Source organism: Somniosus microcephalus, chromosome 15 (assembly GCF_052327205.1).
Source record: "Somniosus microcephalus isolate GS21.2 chromosome 15, FLI_Smic_1.0, whole genome shotgun sequence".
Taxonomy (NCBI): Eukaryota; Metazoa; Chordata; class Chondrichthyes; order Squaliformes; family Somniosidae; genus Somniosus; species Somniosus microcephalus.
This window is the reverse complement of record NC_141001.1, coordinates 47,376,182-47,399,668: the sequence shown is the minus strand read 5'-3', so window position 1 is coordinate 47,399,668 and position 23,487 is coordinate 47,376,182. Positions and strand designations below refer to the sequence as shown.

Genomic DNA, 23,487 nt, shown 5'->3' with positions numbered 1-23,487 from the left:
TGTGGCCTGTATGAAGTTGTTGCAGTATAGGTTCCCTCAGAAGTGGCGGAATGATGACACAGCGTCCCCAAAGAAGACAACCTGCCTGGACAGAGAGCTCATTTCTTTTTGAAATGTAAGGTTTCAAACTAGGAGAATCTCCTATAGCTCTCCCTCGAATGACATCGTCCATTACCTCAGACAGGACTGGATCATTGCGGGTGTACCTTCGCACCTGAACTGCCGTGACAGGTGCTCCCTCCACTTGTCTAAAGTAGAAGATGTCTATCTGACGAGGCTCTGGGGGAGTAACAGGCAAGGGTAGCCTCGAGAGACCGTCTGCGTTGCCGTGCAAGTCTGATTTGCGATATTTGATGTCGTATGTGTGTTCTGACAACAGTAAAGCCCACCTTTGCATCCTGCTTGCAGCAAGAGACGGAATTCCGGTGTGGGGCCCGAAGATTGAAGTCAATGGACGGTGGTCCGTCAGGAGTGTGAACCTTCTCCCAAACAGGTACTGATGGAATTTTCAAATTCCAAAAACGATTCCCAAGGCCTCGCGCTCAATCTGTGCATAGTTACTCTCGGCCTTGTTCAAGGTGCGTGATGCGAAGGCGCTAGGTTTCTCTTCACCAGAAGGCATGATGTGGGATATGACTGCTCCCACACCATATGGTGATGCATCACATGCTAGCTGCATGGGTAGCTTTGGGTTGAAGTGTGTCAGGACCTCCGATTTCAGCAATGCTTTCTTTGCTTGGGCGAAAGCTTCGTTGCACAGTTCAGTCCATTTCCATGTTTTGCCTTGACATAGCAACTGATGTAACGGCTTCAGCAATGTTGCTAAGTCTGGAATTAACTTCCCATAGTAGTTAAGTAGCCCCAGAAATGAATGTAACTGGCTCACATTCTGGGGTGCAGGGGCCTCCACAATCGACTTGACCTTTGACGGCGCCTTTTGCAGGCCAGTAGCATCAATCACATGCCCCATGTACTCAACTGAAGACTGAAAGAATTCACATTTGTCTTTATGAACTCCGAGTCCGTACTCTTTCAGTCATTGTAGTGTCGCATCCAAGTTCAGAAGATGATCCTCCTCATTTGTCCCAGTGACAAGGATGTCGTCCAGGTAGCACTGGACTCCTGGCAGTTCACTCAAAATCTGATCCATTGCCCTTTGGAATAGAGCAGGGGCCGACGTAATTCCAAACGGAAGGCGGCAGTACCTGTATAGCCCCTTGTGTGTCACAATTGTCAGCAGCTCCTTTGATTTGTCATCGACATGCATTTGTAGATAAGCCTGGCATAAGTCTATTTTGCTGAACTTTTGCCCTCCGGCCAGGCCCGTAAAAGGATCATCAATGAGGGGAAGAGGGTACTGTTCCGCAGACAGCACCAGCTTAATAGTCACTTTAAAATCCCCGCAGATTCGAACAGATCCATCCTTTTTCAGGACAGGAACAATGGGTGTGGCCCATTTGCTCACGCTCACAGGCTCCAGGACTCCATTCTCGACTAAGGCCTCCAAGTTAGCCTCAACTTTTGGCCTAATTGCATAGGGTACAGGTCGGGCTTTGTGAAACTTCAGCTTGCTGTCAGGTTTAATGTCCAGTCTCACGCTGATCTTTTTCATGCTCCCAAGTTCCCCATTGAAGAGTTCTGCATGTTTGTTTAACACTGCAGTCAGACCTGACTCCCCTTTTGACATCATGCGGACTGCAGGCCAGTCCAGCGTGATTTTCTCTAGCCACGCACGTCCCATAGCGATGGGTAATTTCCCTTTACCACATATAGTGGCAGTTTCGCAGTCTGTCCGTTCAATTTAACTGTCACCTCAATGGCGCCTCTCATGGCCACAGGTTCACCGGTATACGTCTTTAGCACGATGTTTGTTGGCTGAAGGGTAAGATGCTTTAGCATTTTGTTGTAGACAGTGTCTGAAACGAGGGACACAGCAGCGCCTGTGTCCACCTCCATCCACACTGATTGTCCCTCCACCAGTGGTGACACCCAGTAGCCATTTGAACCACCTGCAACCTACAGTATGTGCACCTCTTCCGCCTCAGAGGTGTCGCTCCCCTCTGTTTTGCTTGTTCCATCATACTGCACTGAATGAACACTCTTTTTCCTCTCTTGTCCAAATACAGACATTTTGCTTTCATGCTTTCCAGCTTTGTCTGTTTTTTTTTACGTCTACAGGCGCGTTCAATGTGACCCTTTTTGCCACAATTTCGGCATTCCAGCTCTGTACACCAGCAGTCATTAGCGTGATGGCCCGTTTTCCCACAACGGTAACATGTGCCGTTCCGCGCACCTTTAGGCTCAGACGACACCTTGTGAACTCTCCCTGTTGAACTCAACTGGTGAGCCTCCTTTTCTGCCATCTCCATGGAGACACTAACTTCAATGGCCTTTTCAAGAGTAAGGTTGTCCTCAGTAAGAAGGCGCTTCTGTGTGGCTGCACTTTGCAGACCACACACAAGTCTGTCTCTAATGTTGTCATTCAGCACCTCCTTGAACTCACAGTGTTCTGACAACCTTTTTAAAACAGCAATAAACATCATCACTGATTCCCCCTCCTCTTGATTCCGTTTGTGAAATCTAAATCTCTCAGCAATAACCAGAGGTTTTGGTGAAAAATGTGCTCCAAGAATTTCCACTAGTTGCTTATACGTTTTAGTTCCTGGCTTATCTGGCTGCACAAGGCTGCGAAGTAAATTGAATGTCGTCGGCCCCATTACACTCAAAAAGGTAGGCACGACCTTTTCGTTTGCCACCGCATTCGCCAATACAAAATAGTCAAAACGTTCCGTATAAGCGCTCCATTGCTCCACATTTTCATCAAAATCACCGATGTTTCCTAATATAGTAGCCATCTCATGTTTCAAATTAAAATTTATTTTTACTCACTGCACCCGTAACGTTAATGTGATGCTGCAATCTCTGTTCCGAGTGTTTTGTAGTCGAAAACAAGAAAGTTCCCAAAATGCAGATTCATCCGATCCTCGTCGCCACTTTGTTGTGTCGGTACCTTTCTACCTAGACACAATTAGAATTCAGAACCCAGAAATTCAAACATGAAGTGCTTTATTCAAGAAGGAAAGGAAAGTTCTGGAGAGTTCCGAACAAAGAGAGCTAAACTTAACCAAGAGAACACCCAACCATGTATCTGCTGTGACAGCGCCACCACAGGTGGGAGGAGAACACACAATACATAACACGAATACTCCATCCTTCTTCCTTGAATCTTTACTCTATTGAAAGCAAGACTCATTGTGCTGCCTCCTACTCTAACTCACTTTTTCGCCAGGACCTTAAAACTGTGCAGCTCCTTACCTTCCTCAGGCTTCCTTACCTGCTTCAATCCATCGTCTTGCAGCACAAGCTTGGCATCATGTATCACCCACACGAGTTTCGGTATCTCACTCAATCCCTCCAGGTCTAGTGTCTCACACTTGTTGACAATCATTCTCAGCATTTGCTCTCTGTCATAATCATCTTTAAACAGCTGGCACAATTGCAACCCTTTCCCCCTCACTTTTACTTGGGGCATTGCTGTGCCACAAATGCCAGTTTGATACTGGTACCTCACAGCAAGCTAAGGTTGTCATACCCAAGTTGCCAGCTCCTATGGTGCTGTCTAGTCCAGGTAAAAAAAGTTCTGTGCATGCTTGTTCATAGAGCTTAAATGCTAATGTTAGTGGGCTGCCCTTTTGGCTTTCTAATAACACCAGAAAGAGCCAAAACACAGTTAAGAAGTTCCCAGGCAATCCAGTAAAACTTTTAACCTTGGCTTTGCACAAGGCCACAGATACACTGCAATGGGTGTGAAGCAGAAATGTTGCGAGACTGTCTCCTGGAGATGGTCTTTTTGCTCTTGCCCATAAAGTAAGTCCACACTCAAATTACACTACACAGTTTATATCAATATGAAATCAAAGCTGTTTAACAATTGCACATTATGAACAAATGCAAAACACTACAAATGTTGGAAATCTTAAATAAAAATAGAAAATTCTGGAAACATTGAACAGGTCAGTCAGCATCTGAGGCGAGAACAGACAAGTCAAGGCTGAAAAGTCGTCTGCACAGCGTGTCTTAATGGAGTGTGTTGTGTATGTACCTTTAAGAGAAGAACTGATTCTATACTGCAGTACCGGCAGTGACCACCCCTGTATATAAAGCCATAGCAGGCTTCTGTATTTCTGTCTTGAGTTCCCCTCTGTTCAGTAAATACCTGTTTTATTGTTCTCCTGCAGTCCGAGTATTATTGATACCCGGACACTACACTGGCGACGGGCAGGTTCGAACTCACCTGCAGTACTGCATCACCCCACGGGGATCTTTTCCCTGAAGAGAAGCTTCTTGGAGGTCGAAGTCAGAACGGCGGGCGTCGACTGCGGGCAACCGCCCAGGGATCCATCGGAGAGTTGCAGGGGAGGCTGTGGAGAGCTGGGCCTGGCTCCCCAGTCGAGGTGTTCCAGCAAGTCGTGCTGGTAGCAGGTAGTGCGCTGACCCTTCCGGACTGCGGCGGGCTCGGGCTCGATCGAGCGGCTCTGCAAAGGGGCCGTGCAGCGTCGTCGGGAGGAAGCGAGAGAGAGAGGGTGGAGCGCACAGGGCGCGGTCGGTGCTCAAGAACCGGGCAGCGTGGGGAGGATAGAACGAAGGGAAGGAAAAGTGATACGCACCAAAGCCGCGGGTCGCCGCCATTACCCTGTAGAACGCTAGGAGCAGCGTGGCAGCAAGGGGAAGAAGGAAAAACGCGGGAGGCGCCATTTTATTCCATTGGGGAAGAAGGAAAAGCGCGGGAGGCGCCATTTTATTCCATTGGGGAAGAAGAAAAAGCGCGGGAGGCGCCATTTTAAATCACTCAAGATGCCGAAGAGTGGCAGTATCACTGCTTTCGACAACGAGGTAGAAGACTGGACCACGTATGTGGAAAGAATTGAAGTGTACTGCGAGGCAAATGAGGTGGCTGATGGAAAGAAGGAGTCGGTATTATTAAATTTGATGGGCGCGAGAACATACGGCCTATTGCGGAATTTAATTACCCCAGCTAAACCAATGGAGAAAAGTTTTGAAGAGATTGTTAATACCTTACAGGAACACCTAAACCCTACACTGCTGCTGATAGCAGAAAGATTCAAGTTCCATAAAAGAAACCAGCACAAAGATGAGAGCAATGCTGACTATCTTACGGAACTACGCAAGTTATCGAAGCACTGCCAGTTCGGAGCAGGACTGGCAGACACCTTACGGGATAAGTTTGTCTGCAGGCTCCAGAGTGAAGGAACCCAGAAATGACTACTTTCAGAAAAGGACCTGACACTAGAACAGGCTTTCAGCGTGGCAGTATCCTACGAAGCAGCAGCACGGGGAGCTGCAGAAATACAACAGAAACCATAAGAATACAGCGCTAATGAAATGGCGTATGGAGCAGAAAAGTGCTACCGCTGCGGCAGAACAACCCATGATCAGAAGGACTGCTGGTTTAAGGACAAAGTATGCAGGCAATGTGGGAAAATGGGACACATAGCAAGAGTCTGCAGGTCGGGAAAGAAAACCAACACTACAAGAACTACTAAGGAAAAGTATAAGAAAGTAAAGAAATTGACAGACAGTAGTTCGGAAGATCAGGAGAGTGATAAGGACTCCGGGAGCAGGAGACTAAGTTGTCTAAAGTTACACAACGTGATCGCAAAGGAGGATCACCGAACCATTTGGGTCACCCTCATGATAGCAGGGTCCCCAGTAAAGATGGAATTGGACACAGGATCAGCCCCCAACTGTCATGAATCGACAAGGCTATGAGCGGCTATTCCCACACATACCCTTGAAGGACACGTCCATTGTATTGAAGACATACACGGGGCAAAAAGTCTACCCCAGAGGAAAAATAAGGGTGCCAGTTGAATACAACGGCAAGGAAACACAGAAACTGTATCTATATATACTACCAGATGGAGGACCACCATTATTGGGACGTGAATGGATCCGAAAAATACAATTGGATTGGCATTCCATTCAGGCGCTAACTGTGACTGATAAAAAGGATGATGACGTCACACCTGGACGACTGTCAAAGATTCTAACTGACGCGAAAGAGGTGTTCCAACAAGGACTTGGGACTCTAAAAGGAGTAACGGCAACGATAAAAATCGAAGATAACGCAAACCCAAAAAAATTTTTAAGGCCAGACCGGTACCTTACGCGATCTGCCCAGCCGTTGAAGCAAAGCTGGAGAGTCTGGAACGTTCGGGTGTGCTGTCCAAGGTGGACTGGAGCGAGTGGGCCACACCCATCGTTCCTGTAATGAAGAAATCATTGAGCAGCACGCCTGGGGAACCGAAGAAGGTTCGCATCTGTGGGGACTTCAAGGTAACTGTGAACCCAGTCCTGCACACAGTACAATATCCACTTCCACGGATAGAAGATATTTTCGCCTCACTATCTGGAGGGAAACGCTTTACAAAGATTGATCTGGCCCAAGCGTATCTACAAATGGAGTTGGAAGAAGCATCTAGGAAATACCTCACGATAAACACTCACAAAGGCCTTTACCAGTACAGTCAACTGGTATTCGGGGTAGCATCAGCCCCGGCTATTTGGCAGAGGGCGATGGAACAAGTCCTGCAAGGGATCCCGGGGACCCAGTGTTATTTGGACGACATCCTGGTTACGGGCGAAAATGACAGTGAACACCTTGCCAACCTGGAACAGGTGCTCACGAGATTACAGGAATATGGGCTACGAGCCAACCGCCCCAAATGCGAGTTCTTCAGGAGACAAATCCCGTATTGTGGCCACATGATTGATGAGGAAGGGTTGCATAAGTTGCCGGACAAGATTGAGGTTGTAGTCAAGGCTTCAGCACCGGAAAATGTGTCGCAACTGAGGTCGTTCCTTGGGTTGGTGAACTACTACCATAAGTTCTTGCCAAATTTATCTACAATTCTGCACCCACTGAACGCCCTGCTGCAAACTGGAGTAACATGGAAATGGAGTGATGTGTAAGCGTGCCTTTCAGAAATGTAAATGCCTAATCACTTCAAAAGAAGTATTGGGCCACTACAATCCAACACTACCGATTCGGTTAGCATGTGATGCATCTCCCTATGGCATCGGAGCGGTGCTGTCACACAAATTCCTTGACGGTTCAGAGAGGCCAATAGCCTTTGCGTCACGCTCGTTAACCTCAGCCGAGCGTAACTACACCCAGATTGACAGGGAGGCCCTCAACCTGGTGTGGGGGGTGAAGAAGTTCAATCACTATCTGCACGGGCAGAAATTCACCCTACTGACTGATCATCAGCCCCTGGTCTCCATTTTTAACCCAAAGAAGGGCGTTCCGGTGATGACGGCGCAACGGCTGCAAAGCTGGTCACTTTTTCTTGGGGCACATCAGTACGACATAGAGTACAAGGGTACGAAACAGCATGGAAACGCTGATGGGCTGTCGCGCCTACCGTTGCCTACGGTGGAGGAAGCACCTGCAGTGGACCCTGTTGAGATATTCCATGCGACCATAGTCGAATGTCTACCTGTTACAAACTCAAGTATAGAGAAGGAGACCCGAAATGACCCAACACTCTCTCGGGTCTATGATTTGACGGTGAAGGGATGGCCAGCACATGGCGACTCACTGTTGCCAGCATTCTCGCCAAGGAGAGAACAGCTGTCAGTGTGCCGGGGGACCTTGATGTGTGGATCCCGAGTGGTAATTCCACCCAAGTTGAGAGATAGAGTGCTCAATGAGCTTCATGAGAGTCATCTGGGAGGGGTAAAAATGAAGAGCCTAGCCAAGGCGTTTGTGTGGTGGCCGGGAATCGATAAAGAAATCGAGGATATGACCAAGAGATGCACAGGATGCCTGAAGGTCCAAAACGCTCCACCACAGGCCCCGCTACATCCATGGGAGTGGCCCTCATCTCCATGGCAACGGGTACACATTGATTTTGCTGGTCCATTTATGGACTCAATGTTCCTAATCACTGTGGACGCCCATTCGAAATGGCCAGAGGTCATCATAATGTCCTCCACCACCACGGAGAAAACTATTGCAGTCCTACGGACCATCTTCACCAGGAATGGCTTGCCAGAACAGATCTGTTCCGACAATGGGCCACAGTTTGTGTCAGAGGATTTCCGGAGGTTTCTGAGGAATAATGGGGTGAAGCATTACACATCTGCCCCATATCATCCAGCCACAAATGGATTAGCTGAGAGGTTTGTTCAGACCTTTAAAAAGGCAATAAAGGCAATGCATAATGACGACATACCACTGCAACACAAGGTGGATAATTTCTTGTTTGCTTACCGGAATGCGACACATGCAGTCGCCAACCAAGCTCCAGCCATAATGTTCTTCAGCCGAAGGCTAAGATGTCACCTGGATTTGCTCAAACCAAACATAAGATGAGATGTTGAGGATAAGCAATTCCAGCACATAAATGAGAAGCCAACCAGGAGCTTCAAGATAGGGCAACCAGTCTTGGCCCACGACTACCGAACAGAAAAATGGCAGCCAGTAACGATATGCACACAGCAGGGACCACTAATGTACACAGTGGATGTTGGAGAGAGCATCATGAGACGCCATGCTGACCAGATTCTAGAGTCACAGGAACAAGCCAAACCTGTACCACGAGCAGGTGCACCTGGTAATCAACCCGAAGTACAGATTGCATCTACCTCAGAAGCAGTGGTATTGGAAGCTGACGAACCAACCAATGACAATGAGCCAGAATCAATTCCGCCGCAAGAACAGGATACTCGAGAAAGGCACTATCCAGTCAGGATCAGGAAGCCTCCTCAAAGACTGAACTTATAAATGATTATTTCAGTTGATGTATATAGTACAGAGAAAATTGTAATTGTAATTAGTTATTATTTAGTTGTTAAATGAATGTTATGTACTGTTTATCTAAAAGGGGAGGAATTGTTGTGTATGTACCTTTAAGAGAAGAACTGATTCTATACTGCAGTACCGGCAGTGACCACCCCTGTATATAAAGCCATAGCAGGCTTCTGTATTTCAGTCTTGAGTTCCCCTCTGTTCAGTAAATACCTGTTTTATTGTTCTCCTGCAGTCCGAGTATTATTGATACCCGGACACCACAGAGTGTACTTAAACAGAGTGTTGAATTTGGGAATTTCGAGAGAGTGGAAGTCTCCGGTAAGTTTTGGGTATTAGCTGTAAAAAGTGAAATTTAGTTTAACATTTTGAATTTAACTTTGAACTTTAAAATCTGTAGTTAACAGAAACTGCCTGCCAGTGGCAGTTAACTGTCAGTCAACTGTAATTGTTTGTCTCGAATAGGTGCCAATTAGTGTGAGCAGGGAGCTGAGACAGCACTTGTAATTGCTGTCTCCGCGGGAGTCCTCCCTTTATCTATTGGGGACTTGGCCTGGAGGGTGTTGCACAGGGCAGTCCCGTGCAATAAAGTTTTAAGTCGGTTCATGGACTCCCAGGCCACCTGCCTTTTCTGCGGCCTGCAGGAGTCCATGTTTCACGTATATATCTCATGTGAGAGGGCGCAGCCCCTCTTCCATTATTTGAAGGGGCTGCTCCTTGATTTTTGGCCGCACTTCAGTCCTATGCTCCTGATCTTCGGTCACCCGGTGCGGGGGGAGGGGGGAGCGGGCAGGTCAGAGGACCTCCTCGTAGGATTGCTCCTCGACATGGCCAAAGTGGCCATTAACAGGTCCAGGCAGCGGGCGGTTGAGGGGGTCGTTCGGCCTGACTGCCTGCCTCTCTTCCGCGGCTACGTTCGCGCCCGGGTGGCCCTGAAGATGGAGCATGCGGCGTCCACCGGCACGCTTGAGGCCTTCCATGATTGGTGAGCACCAGAGGGACTGGAGTGCATCATCACTACTGGAAACAACATTTTAATTTGATTTGTTAAGGTTCTTTTAAACTTCTTTGTTAAGTTACAGTTTTTATTGCTTGTGCCCCTTTAAAAAGGGGGCACATGGTTTACTTTTAATTGGGCAATTGCCCATGATGAAGAAGAATCAGCACTTGTAACTTGCCCTCTCCACAGTAGTCCTCCCTTTATCTATTGGGCCTTGGCCTGGAAGGTGTTGCACGGGGCAGTCCTGCGCAATAAAGTTTTAAGTGAGTTCACGGACTCCCAGGCCGCCTGTATTTTCTGTGGCCTGGAGGAGTCCGTGTTCCACATATACATAAGAACATAAGCAATAGGAGCAGGGGTAGGCCATTCGGCCCATCAAGCCTGCTCCGCCATTCAATAAGATCATGGATGATCTTCTACCTCGTCTCCACTTTCCTGCACTATCCCCATATCCCTTGATTCCCTTAGTATCCAAAAATCTATCGATCTCTGTCTTGAATATACTCAACGACTGAGCCTCCACAGCCCTCTGGGGTAGAGAATTCCAAAGATTCAACACACTCTGAGTGAAGAAATTTCTCCTCATCTCAGTCCTAAATGACCCCTTATTCTGAGACTGTGACCCCTGGTTCTAGACTCCCCAGCCAGGGGAAACATCCTCCCTGCATCTACCCTTCAAGCCCTGTAAGAATGTTGTATGTTTCAATGAGATCACCTCTTATTCTTCCAAACTCTAGAGAATATTGGCCTCGTCTACTCTATCTCTCCTCATAGGACAATCCCCCCATCCCAGGAACCAGTCTGGTGAACCTTTGTTGCACTCTCTCTATGGCAAGTATATCCTTCCTTAGGTAAGAAAACCAAAACTGTACACAATACTCCAGGTCTGGTCTCACCAGGGCCCTATATAATTTTTATTTTATTCGTTCATGGGATGTGGGCATCGCTGGCAAGGCCAGCATTTATTGCCCATCCCTAATTGCCCTTGAGAAGGTGGTGGTGAGCCACCTTCTTGAACCGTCTGTGTGGTGAAGGTACTCCCACAGTGCTGTTAAGGAGGGAGTTCCAGGATTTTGACCCAGCGACAATGAAGGAACAGCGATATACTTCCAAGTCAGAGTGGTGTGTGACTTGGAGGGGAACTTGGAGGTGGTGGTGTTCCCATGTGCCTGCTGCCCTTGTCCTTCTAGGTGGTAGAGGTCGTGAGTTTGGGAGGTGTTGCCGAAGAAGCCTTGGCGAGTTGCTGCAGTGCATCTTGTAGATGGTACACACTGCAGCCACAGCACGTCGCTGGTGGAGGGAGTGAATGTTTAAGGTGGTGGATGGGGTGCCAATCAAGCCGGCTGTTTTGTCTTGCTTGGTGTCAAGCTTCTCGAGTGTTGTTGGAGCCGCACTCATCCAGGCAAGTGGAGAGTATTCCATCACACTCCTGACTTGTGCCTTGTAGATGGTGGAAAGGCTTTGGGGAGTCAGGAGGTGAGACACTCACCACAGAATACCTAGCCTCTGACCTGCTCTTGTTGCCACAGTATTTATGTGGCTGGTCCAGTTAAGTTTCTGGTCAATGGTGACCCCCAGGATGTTGATGGTGGGGGATTCAGCGATGGTAATGCTGTTGAATGTCAAGGGGCGGTGGTTAGATGCTCGCTTGTTGGAGATAACCTTTGCCTGGCACTTGTGTGGTGCGAATGTTACCTGCCACTTATCAGCTCAAGCCTGAATGTCGTCCAGGTCTTGTTGCATGCAGGCATGGACTGCTTCATTATCTGAGGAGTTGAGAATGGCACTGAACACACTGCAGTCATCAGCAAACATCCCCACTTCTGACCTTATGATGGAGGGAAGGTCATTGATGAAGCAGCTGAAGATGGTTGGACATAGGACACTGCCTTGGGGAACTCCTGTAGCGACATCCTGGGGCTGTGATGATTGACCTCCAACCACCACAACCATCTTCCTTTGTGCTAGGTATGACTCCAGCCAGTGGAGAGTTTTTCCCCCCAATTGCTCCTTGATGTCAAGGGCAGTCACTCTCACCTCAGCTCTGGAATTCAGCTCTTTTGTCCATGTTTGGAACAAGGCTGTAATGAGGTTGGGAGCAGAGTGGACTTGGCGTAACCCAAACTGGGCATCAGTGAGCAGGTTGTTGGCGAGTAAGTGCCGCTTGATAGCACGGTCGACGACACTTTTCATCACTTTGCTGATGATTGACAGCAGATTGATGGGGCGGTAATTGGCTAGATTGGATTTGTCCTGCTTTGTGTGGACTGGACATACCTGGGCAGTTTTCCACATTGTTGGATAGATGCCAGTGTTGTAACTGTACTGGAACAGCTTGGCTAGAGGCACGGCTAGTTCTGGAGCACAAGTCTTCAGTACGACAGCTGGGATGTTGTCGGGGCCCACAGCCTTTGCTGTATCCAGTGCACTCAGCCATTTCTTGATATCACGTGGAGTGAATTGAATTGGCTGAAGACTGGCTTCTGTGGTGGTAGGGACCTCAGGAGGAGGCCGATATGGATCATCCACTTGGCATTTCTGGCTGAAGATAGTTGCAAACACTTCAGCTTCGTCTTTTGCACTCAAATCCTCTTGTAATAAAGGCCAACATACCATTTGGTTTCCTAATTGCTTGCTGCGTCTGCATGTTAACTTTCAGTGATTCGTGTACAAGGACACCCAGTTTCCTCTGTATACCAACATTTCCCAGTCTCTCACCATTTAAAAAATACTCTGCATTTCTATTTTTCCTACCAAAGTGGATAACTTCACATGATAAATTGACCCTTAGTGTTAGGGGGATTAAATACGTGGGGATAGGGTGGGATATGCGTTGGTGTAGGGGTTACGGGGATCAGGTGGGATATGTGTCGGTGCAGGCTCGATGGGCCGAAATGGCCTCTATCTGCACTGTGGGGTTTCTGTGATTCTGTGATCCTGTGATTATATTCCATTTGCCATGTTCTTGCCCACTCACTTAGCCTGTCTAAATCCCCTTGAAGCCTCTTTGCATCCTCCTCACAACTTACATTCCCACCTAGCTTTATATATAGAGTGTGAGAAGTTGCAGCTCCTCTTCCATTATTTGAAGGGGCTGTTCCTCGATTTTTGGTTGCACTTCAGCCCCACGCTCCTGATCTTTGGTCACCCGGTGCGGACGGGAATGGGCAAGTTGGAGGACCTCCTCTTAGGACTGCTCCTGGGTCTGGCTAAGCTGATCATCAACAGGTACAGGCAGTGGGCAGTCGAGGGGGTCATTCAGCCTGACTGCCATCCACGGCTACGTTTGTGCCCGGGTGCTCCTAGAAATGGAGCACGCAGTGTGCACCGGCACGCTCGAGGCCTTCCGCGACCGGTGGGCACCGCAGGGACTAGAGTGCATCATCATCCAAGGAATAGTATTTTAATGTTAATTTTCCTTTTAATTTTTTGTTAAGTTACAGTTTTTATTGTTTGTGCCCCTTTAAGGGGCACATGCTTAACTTCAACTAGGCAACTGCCTGATACGAGGAGAAGAGTCAGCACTTGTAACTTGGGTATGGCTCCAAAGCTTTAAAAGTAAACAGCATCTGCTGACGCACAGAGTGCACTTAAACAGAGTGCTGAACTTGGGAATTTGGAGAGAGCAGGAATTTGGAGCAGAGGGTTAAGGAGGAGCTTCTTTTTGCCTCCAATACTTGGAGTGCTGTGTGATACAGGTAAATACTTAATTTCATCTACCTAGAACTTAAACTAGATCTAGTAATTAGTTAAAAACAAAACTGTAAGCTAAGTTAATTAAATACATAAATTTTAATTAACTAAATAATTAAAACAAGGTTATAAAGGGATGACAGTGCAGGTGGTGTGCTGCAACTGCAGCATGTGGGAGTTTGTGGAGTGCATCGCGATCCCGGACGACCATGTCTGCAGTAAGTGTCTGCATCTCGAGGAACTTCAGCTCAGAGTTGCTGAGCTGGAGTCTGAGCTGCAGACATTACGGGGCATCAGGAAGGGGGGGGGGGGTGGTGGTGGGAGTTATCTGGACACTTTGATCCAGGAGGCAGTCACACCCATTAGGTTAGGTAGTAGTACAGGTCTGGTTAGTGGTCAGGGACAGGAGGGTGTGACTGCAACTCCGGCAGGCAAAGGGACCCCAGGTGCAGTGCTGGAGGAGCCTCGGCCTTTGCCCTTATCCAACAGATATGAGGTTCTTGCTACCTGTGCAGATGAGGGCAAAGTCTGCAGGGTGGATGAGCAAGCTGACCATGGCACTGTGGTACACGAGGCCATTCAAGTGGGGAGAGTGAAAGGGAATGTAGTTGTGGTAGGGGACAGTATAGTCAGGGGGATAGATACTGTTCTCTGCAGCCGCACTCAGGAGTTCCGAAAGCGGAGTTGCCTGCCAGGTGCCAGGGTTAAGGTTATCTCCTTGCAGCTGGAATGGAAGTTGGAGTGGGAGTGGGAGGATCCAGTTGTCGTGGTCCACGTAGGAACCAACAACATAGGTAGAACTAGGAATGAGGTTATGCCGAGAGAGTTTGAGGAGCTAGGGTCCAAATGAAAAAAGCAGAACCTCAAAAGGTAATAATCTCTGGATTGTTACCTGAGCCACGCGCAAATTGGCACAGGGACAAGCAGATCAGAGAGTTAAATGCGTGGCTCAAAGAGTGGTGTGGGAGGAAGGGGTTTTGATTCATGGGGCACTGGCACCAGTACTGGGGAAAGAGGGAGCAGTTCTGTTGGGATGGTCTTCATTTAAACTGGGCTGGGACCAGTGTCCTGGTGAAATCAAATAATTATGCTGTAGATAGAGCTTTAAACTAAAACAGGAGGGGGAGGGGGGTCAGGTAAGGGGAAATTTAGAAATCTAAAGAGAAAAGTTAAGGCAATGGAGCAGTGTAGCGATTTGGTTAAAGATAAGCAGTGTGTGACAGGAAGGGACAGAGAGTTTAAAGGTGATCGTGCATCAGCGAATAAGATGAAAGCAGGGAATAATAGTAAAAGGTTAAAACTAAAGGCTCTTTACCTGAATGCATGAAGCATTTGTAACAAGATAGATGAATTAGTGGCACAAATAGTGATAAATGGGTTTGATCCAATAGCCATTACAGAGACATGGTTGCAAGGTGACCAGGGTTGGGAACTAAATATTCCAGGGTACTTGACATATCAAAAAGACAGGCAGACTGGAACAGGAGTGGGGAGTGGGTGGTTGCGGGGGGGGGGGGGGGCAGTGAGGGTATCCCTGATAATTAAGGATAACATAAGGACAGTCATGAGAAAATATCTTGGCTCAGAAGATAAGGAATTGGAATCAGTATGGGTGGAGAAAAGAAATAACAAGGGGCAGGAAACAGTGGTGGGAGTGGTTTATAGGCCCCCTAAGAGTAGTTATACCATTGGACAGAGTATTAATCAAGAAATAATAGGGGCTTGTAGCAAAGTGATACAATAATCGTGCAGGACTTTAATCTGCATATAGATTGGGCAAATCAAATGGGCAAGGGTAGTCTGGAGGACGAGTTCATGGAATGTGTTCGAGACAGTTTCCTGGAACAATACGTCATGGAACCAACCAGGGAACAGGCTATTTTAGATCTTGTTTTGTGTAATGAGACAGGGTTAGTAATCTTACAGCAAAGGATCCTCTAGGGAAGATTGATCATAATATGATAGAATTTCACACTGAGTTTGAAAGTGACATTCTTAAGTCCAACACTAGAATCTTGAAACTTAAACAAAGCCAATTACGTAGTTATGAGGGGCGAGTTGGTTAAGGTAGATTGGGAAATTAGATTAAAAGGCATGACAGTAGATAAGCAGTGGCGATCATTTAAAGACATGTTCCAAAATTTTCAACGAATATACATTCCATTGAGAAATAAAAACTCCACGGGAAAAGTGATCCATCCGTGGCTAACTAAAGAAGTTAAGGATAGTATTAAATTAAAAGAAGAGGCTTATAATGTTGCAAAGAATAGTAGTAAGTCAGCAAAGAATGACCAAAAAATGGATAAAAAGGGAGAAAATAGAATGAGTGTAAATTAGCAAGAAATATAAAAACAGATTGTAAGAGCTTCTGCAAGTATGTAAAAAGGAAGAGAGTAGCAAATGTAAGCATTAGTCCCTTAGAGGTTGAGACAGGAGAAATTATATTGGGGAACAATAAAATGGCAGAGACTTTAAACAAATATTTTGTATCTGTCTTCACAGTAAAGACATAAAAAGTATACCAAAAATAGTGGGGAACCAAGGGGCTAATGAGAGCGAGTAAGTTAAATTAATTAATATTAGTAGAGAAAAAGTACTTGAGAAACTAATGGGACCAAAAGTTGACAAATCCCATGACCAGATGGCCTACATCCTAGGGTTCTAAAAGAGGTGGCTGCAGAGATAATGGATGCATTGGTTGTGATCTTCCAAAATTCCCTAGATTCAGGAATGGTCCCAGTGGATTGGAAGGTAGCAAATGTAACCCCGCTATTCAAGAAAGGAGGGAGAAAGAAAACAGGGAGCTACAGGCCAGTTAGACTGACATCACTCGTCAGGAAAATGCTGGAATCTATTCTTCTTCTTAGGCAGTCCCTCGGAACCGAGGATGACTTGCTTCCACATTAAAAATGAGTTCGCAGGTGACTGATGAGTCCAATGCGAGACCTACAGTCTCTGTCACAGGTGGGGCAGATGGTGGTTGAAGGGGCGGTTGGGTGGGGTGCTTGGGTTGACGTGCGCTCCTTGCGCTGCCTACGCTTAGCTTCCGCTTGCTCCCGGCGAAGAGACTCGAAGTGTTCGGCGCCTTCCCGGATGCTTCTCCTCCACTTTGTGCGGTCTTGGGCCAGGGATTCCCAGGTGTCGGTGGGGATGTTACACTTTTTCAAGGAGGCTTTGAGGGTGTCCTTGAAGCATTTCCTCTGCCCACCTGGGGCTCTCTTGCCGTGCCGGAGCTCTGAATAGAGCGCTTGTTTTGGGAGTCTCGTATCGGGCATGCGGACAGTGTGACCCATCCATCGGAGCTGATTGAGCGTGGTCAGAGCTTCGATGCTGGGGATGTTGGCCTGAGCAAGAACACTGATGTTGGTGCGCTTATCCTGCCAATGGATTTGCAGGATCTTGCGGAGGCAGCGTTGGTGGTACCTCTCCAGTGCTTTGAGGTGCCTGCTGTACATGGTCCATGTCTCTGAGGCATACAGCAGGGCAGGTATCACTGCTGCCCTGTAGACCATGAGCTTAGTGCTGGGTTTGAGGTCCTGGTCTTCAAACACTCTCTTCCTCAGGCGACCGAAGGCTGCACTGGCACACTGAAGGCGGTGTTGGACTTCGTCGTCGACGTCTGCCCTTGTTGACAGTAGGCTCCCGAGGTATGGAAAGTGGTCCACATTGTCCAAGGCCTTGTCGTGGATTTTGATAATCGGGGGGCAGCACTGTGTGGCGGGGGCAGGTTGGTAGAGGACCTTTGTCTTACGGATGTTCAGTGTAAGGCCCATGCTCTCGTATGCTTCGGTGAAGGTATTTACGATGGTTTGGAGTTCGACCTCTGAGTGAGCGCAGAAGCAAGCATCGTCTGCATACTGTAATTCGACGACAGAGGATGGGACGACCTTGGATCTGGCCTGGAGGTGACGGAGGTTGAACAGTTTCCCGTTTGTTCTGTAAATTAGCTCCACTCCAGTGGGGAGCTTACTGAGGGTGAGATGGAGCATTGCAGCAAGGAAGATTGAGAAGAGCATTGGTGCGATGACACAGCCTTGCTTGACCCTGGTTCGTACGTGAATTGGGTCTGTGGTGGAACCGTTGGTCAGGATCATGGCTTGCATGTCGTCGTGAAGCAAGCGGAGGATAGTGGCAAACTTTTGAGGGCAGCCGAATTTGAGGAGGACACTCTATAATCCCTCACGGTTGACAGTGTCGAAGGCCTTTGTGAGATCAAAGAAGGCCATGTACAGCAGTTGGTGCTGTTCCCTGCATTGCTCTTGTAATTGACGTGCGGTGAAGATCATGTCCATTGTGCCCCTTAGTGGGCGGAATCCGCATTGTGACTCTGGGAGGAGCTCTTCGGCCACTGGGAGAAGGCGATTGAGGAGGATTCTTGCGATGACTTTTCCTGTGGCAGATAACAGGGAAACTCCTCTGTAATTACCGCAATCGGACTTGTCACCTTTCTTGAAGATGGTCACAATTATGGCATCTCTGAGATCCCCTGGCATGCTTTCCTCCTTCCAGATAAGAGAAATGAGTTCATAAATTCGCGCCAGTAGTGCTTCTCCGCCATGCTTTAGTGCCTCGGCGGGGATTCCATCTGCTCCTGAGGCCTTGTTGTTCTTCAGTTGTTGGATGGCCTTTTCAACCTCATGCCGGGCTGGGGTTGTGCTGAGATGGTGGCGGGTAGCATGCTGTGGGATGGAGTTGAGGACACTCGTGTCGAAGACAGAGTCGTGGTTAAGGAGGTCTTCGAAGTGCTCCTTCCAGCAGGCACTGACTGCTTCCCTGTCCTTGATGAGTACCTCTCCGTTCTTGGCCCGCAGTGGGGAAGGGCCTTGGGTGCTTGGGCCGTAGATGGTCTTGACTGCGCTAAAGAATCCACGCACGTCGTGGTTGTCGGCTAGCTGCTGGATCTCCTGCGCTTTCTCCACCCACCATTTGTTCTTTAGGTTATTATTAAGGAAGTGGTAACAGGGTTCTTAGAAATCATAATATGATTAGGCAGAGTTAACATGGTTTTATGAAAGGGAAATCGTGTTTGACAAATTTATTAGAGTTTTTGACGATGCAATTAGCAGGGTAGATAAAGGGGAACCAATGGATGTTGTATATTTGGATTACCAAAAGGCATTCGATAAGGTGCCACATAAAAGATTGTTAAGCAAGATAACGGCACATGGAGTTGGGGTTAACGTATTAGCATGGATAAAGGATTGGTTAACAGACAGAAAACAGAGAGTAGCGAGAAATGGGTCATTTTCAGATTGGCAGGCTGTAACTAATGGAGTGCCGCAAGGATCAGTGCTTGGGTCTCAGCTATTTACAATCTATATTAATGATTTAGATGAAGGGACCGAGTGCAATGTATCCAAGTTTACTGACAAGACAAAGCTAGGTGGGAAAGTAAGATGTGAGGAGAAATCAAAGAGCCTGCAAAGGTATATAGACAGGTTAAGTGAGTGGGCAATAAGGTGGCAGATGGAGCATAATGTGGGGAAATGTGAGGTTAATCACTTTGGTAGGAAGAATTTTAAAAAACAGAATATTTTTTAAATGGTGAGAAACTATTAAATATTGGTGTTCAAAGAGATTTAGGTGTCCTAGTACAAGAAACACAGAGAGTTAGTATGCAGGTGCAGCAAGCAATTAGGAAGGCAAATGGCATGTTGGCCTTTATTGCTGAAGGTTGGGGTACAAGAGTAAGGAAGTTTTGCTTCAATTGTACAGGGCTCTGGTGAGACCACACCTGGAGTACTGTTGTCTAGGAAGGATATATTTGCCTTAGAGGCAGTGCAACAAAGGTTCACTAGATTGATTCCTGGGAGGAGAGAGTTGTCCTATGAGAAGAGATTGAGCCTATACCCTGGAGTTTAGAAGAATGAGAGGTATCTCATTGAAACATTTAAGATTCTGAGGGGGATTGACAGGATAAATGCTGAGAGATAATTTCCCCTGATGGAGAGCCTAGAACTAGGGGGCATAGTCACAGAACAAGGGACCGACCGGCCTTTTAAGGCTGAGATGAGGATGAATTTCTTCACTCAGAGTGTTGTGAATCTTTGGAATTCTCTGCCCCAAAGGATGCTCAGTCGTTGAGTATATTCAAGGCTGAGATAGATAGATTTTTGGACTCCAGAGGAATCAAGCGATATGGGGATAGGGCAGAAAAGTGGAGTTGAGGTCGAAGATCAGCCAGATCCTATTGAATGGCGGAGCAGGCTCGAGGGGTCGTATGGCCTACTCCTGCTCCTAATTCTTATGTTCTTTTTTTTGGACTCTAGGGGAATCAAGGGATATGGGATTCAGGCGGGAAAGTGGAATTGAAGTCAAAGATCAGCCATGATCTTACTGAATGGCAGAGTAGGCTCGAAGGGCTGTATGGCCTACTCCTGCTCCTAATTCTCATGTTCTACCGATATTACCGATGAACAGCATTTAAAAAGGAACAGAACATGGGAAAGGGGACGGAAAATATATAGACACAGTCACAGAGAAAGAAACAGAATGACCTCTAAAGTGCTTAAATGGAGAAGGGAAGATGGTTAAATGACAGAAGTAATATTAGGATGAGACAATCGGAGACATAATGAGAGAAATCAAAGAAATAGAAGACACAGAAAATGCGTGAATAGCTGAAAGAGATGGCTGATGGGCAGGTGGAGAGGGAAGCATAAATGGCAAAGCAGAACGTGCTCCAGTGGCCTAAGAGCCTGGTAGAAGTAAAAAGCAAGTTGACACCAAGGGTACAGACCAACCTCCCCATCATGGTATCCTGACAGAGGGTCCCCACCCCAAACACCAACCTGCTCCTTCCTGGGGCTTGGGCCCCTACATTGGAAGACCATGTCTTGATAAAGGGTCCGCACACCCGAAACGTCAACTTGTCTGTTCTCTCCACCGATGCGGGTATGGTAGTATAGTGGTTATGTTACTGGACTAGTAATCCAGAGGCCTGGACTAATGATCCAGAGACATGAGCTTAAATCCCACCAGGGCAGCTGGGGAATTTAAATTCAGTTAATTTAATAAATCTAGAATAAAAAGCTAGTATCAGTAATAGTGCCCATAAAACTATCAGATTGTTGTAAAAACCCATCTGGTCACTAATATCCTTTAGGGAAGGAAATCTGCTGTCCTTATCTGGTCTGGACTACATGTCATTCTAGACCCACAGCAATGTGGTGGACTCTTACCTGCCCTCTGAAATGGCCTAGCAAGCCACTCAGTTGTACCAAACCACTACGTAAAACAATACATGAACTGCAGCGGTTCAAGAAGGCGGCTCACCACCACATTCTCACGGGCAATAAATGCTGGCCTTGCCAGTGACGCCCTCATCCCAGGAATGAATATTTTAAAAATCTGCTGAGTGTTTCCAAAGGTTTCTGGTTTTATTTCACATTACCGCAAATTATGTAACATAACTGGCCTAATGGGCAAATACCAAGTCTGGGATCAGTAAAGCTGAAGTTCCCCGAGCCAGTTTCAGAATCAGCAAGAAAAGCAGCTTCAGCCTCAACATAATCATACACCACACCCATTCTTTGTAAAGTCCTTTGGAATAGACTACAGAAAACCCTGCAGCATTCTGATTTTTTAAAATTAGCATTGTCTTAAGAACACCTCCCCCATGCTAACCTTCATGTGACCGATCAGGAACTTATGTAGCAGGTGGTTCCACTTTGATTTCCGAAATACAGACAAATGTCCAAAGTCCTGTTGAAGCCAGCCTGACTGGGTCTGGAATCCACAAAAAGATAAACACCTTTACAGCATTGTACAGGGATAGGAAAATAGATTGAATTCTTTTTACTGTTTTATAGAAAGTAATATCCTCAATGATCCTCCCAGATAAACAGTTCAGCGGCTCTCACCGTCCCCGCCTCCTCACGGGTAACTAATGTAACCCCACTGTTCAAAAAAGGTGGTAGAGAGAAAACGGGGAATTACAGACCGGTAAGCCTGACATCGGTAGTGGGGAAAATGCTAGAGTCCATTCTCAAAGATGTAATAGCAGAGCACTTGGAAAACAGTGACAGGGTCGGACAAAGTCAACATGGATTTACGAAAGGTAAATCGTGCTTGAATAATCTACTGGAATTTTTTGAGGATGTAACTGGTAAAATAGATAAGGGAGAACCAGTGGATGTGGTGTATTTGGACTTTCAGAAGGCTTTCGATAAGGTCCCGCATAAGAGATTAGCGTGTAAAGTTAAGGCACATGGGATTGGGGGCAAGGTACTGACTTGGATAGAGAACTGGTTGGCAGACAGAAAGCAAAGAGTTGGAATAAACGGGTCTTTTTCCGAGCGGCAAGCAGTGACTAGTGGGGTACCGCAGGGATCGGTCCTTGGGCCCCAGCTATTCACAATATATATTAATGATCTAGACAAGGGAACTTGATGTAATATCTCCAAATTTGCAGATGACACAAAGCTGGGTGGGCGTGTGTGCTGTGAGGAGGATGCCGAGAAACTCCAGGATGATTTGGACAGGTTGGGTGATTGGGCAAAAGCATGGCAGATGCAATATAACGTGGATAAATGCGAGGTTATCCACTTTGGTGGCAAAAACAGGCAGGCAGATTATTATCTGAATGGCAATAGATTGGGAGAAGGGGAAGTGCAACAAGATCTGGGTGTCCTTGTGCACCAGTCACTGAAGGTAAGCATGCAGGTGCAGCAGGCGGTTAAGAAGGCAAATGGTATGTTGGCCTTCGTAGCGAGAGGGTTTGAGTACAGGAACAAGGATGTCTTGCTGCAGTTGTACAGGGCCTTGGTGAGACCACATCTTGAGTATTGTGTGCTGTTTTGGTCACCTTATCTGAGGAAGGATGTTCTTGCCATGGAAGGAGTTCAGCGAAGATTCACCAGGCTGATACCTGGGATGGCAGGAATGATGTATGAGGAGAGATTGGGTCGATTGGGCTTGTACTCACTGGAGTTTAGAAGAATGAGAGGGGATCTCATTGAAACTTATAAAATTCTGACAGGACTGGACAGACTAGATGCAGGAAGGATGTTCCTGATGGTCGGGGAGTCCAGAACCAGGGGTCACAGTCTAAGGATAAGGGGTAGGCCATTTAGGACAGAAATGAGGAAGAATTTCTTCACCCAGAGAGTGGTGAGCCTGTGGAATTCTCTACCACAGAAGGCAGTAGAAGCCAATACATTAAATATATTCAAGAAGGAGTTGGATGTATTTCTTAAGGGTAAAGGGATCAAGGGGTATGGGGAGAAAGCAGGGACTGGGTACTGAATTTGGATGATCAGCCATGATCGCATTGAATGGTGGAGCAGGCTCGAGGGGCCGAATGGCCTACTCCTGCTCCTATCTTCTATGTTTCTCTGTTTCTCACCCCCACAACTGCTGATCAGTTCATCCAACAAAAAACTCAGCATTATTTCATGGCAGTCATTCACCCATCTCACTGTAGATGCAAGGTTTTCAACCAAGGCTTGAGATCCCTGAGAACAGGCTGAAGGGGTTTGTTCATTCCGTGTAGAACTGGTGCATTATTTTCAAGGGAGAATTCCTCGGTGTTTATATCCAGGAGATATTCAAGAGTCATAAAAGACTCCCCTCGCTCAAAAGGACGAAGATTCTAAATCCCTGTAGCTACACAGCATCAAGGATTCCCATAATCAATTGCCATGGATGAGATTTGTACGAGTCACACTGAGATTCACTGAGTTATTTACAGAGTATTACAGCACAGAAGGCGACAAGTCAGCACATTGCACCTGTGCCAATTTCCAAAAAGAGCTACCGACTTAGTTCCATCCCTTTCCCTTTCCTCATACAGTCTTAATTTTTTTTCATTTTTCAAGTATTTATTCACTCCTTATAAATATATATTTTTAAATTCTCCTAGCCTCCCTCTCTTTTGCCGATGATCTTATATTTATGTCTCCTAGTTACTGACTCATCGATCAGTGGAAATAGTTATTCTGTTTGCTTTAGCAAAATCCTT

At 47.0% G+C, this 23,487-nt stretch overlaps 1 protein-coding gene across 1 annotated transcript in view; it reads right to left on the bottom strand.

Annotated features, from left to right (window-relative positions):
• Positions 1–23,487, bottom strand: part of LOC147106706 (acyl-CoA 6-desaturase-like) — an 80,660-nt gene that overhangs the window by 44,297 nt on the left and 12,876 nt on the right. Inside the window, exon 3 of the mRNA XM_086008506.1 lies at positions 21,153–21,254. Within this exon, the coding sequence (XP_085864632.1) occupies positions 21,153–21,254 (102 nt within the window). The remainder of the gene's footprint in view (positions 1–21,152; positions 21,255–23,487) is intronic.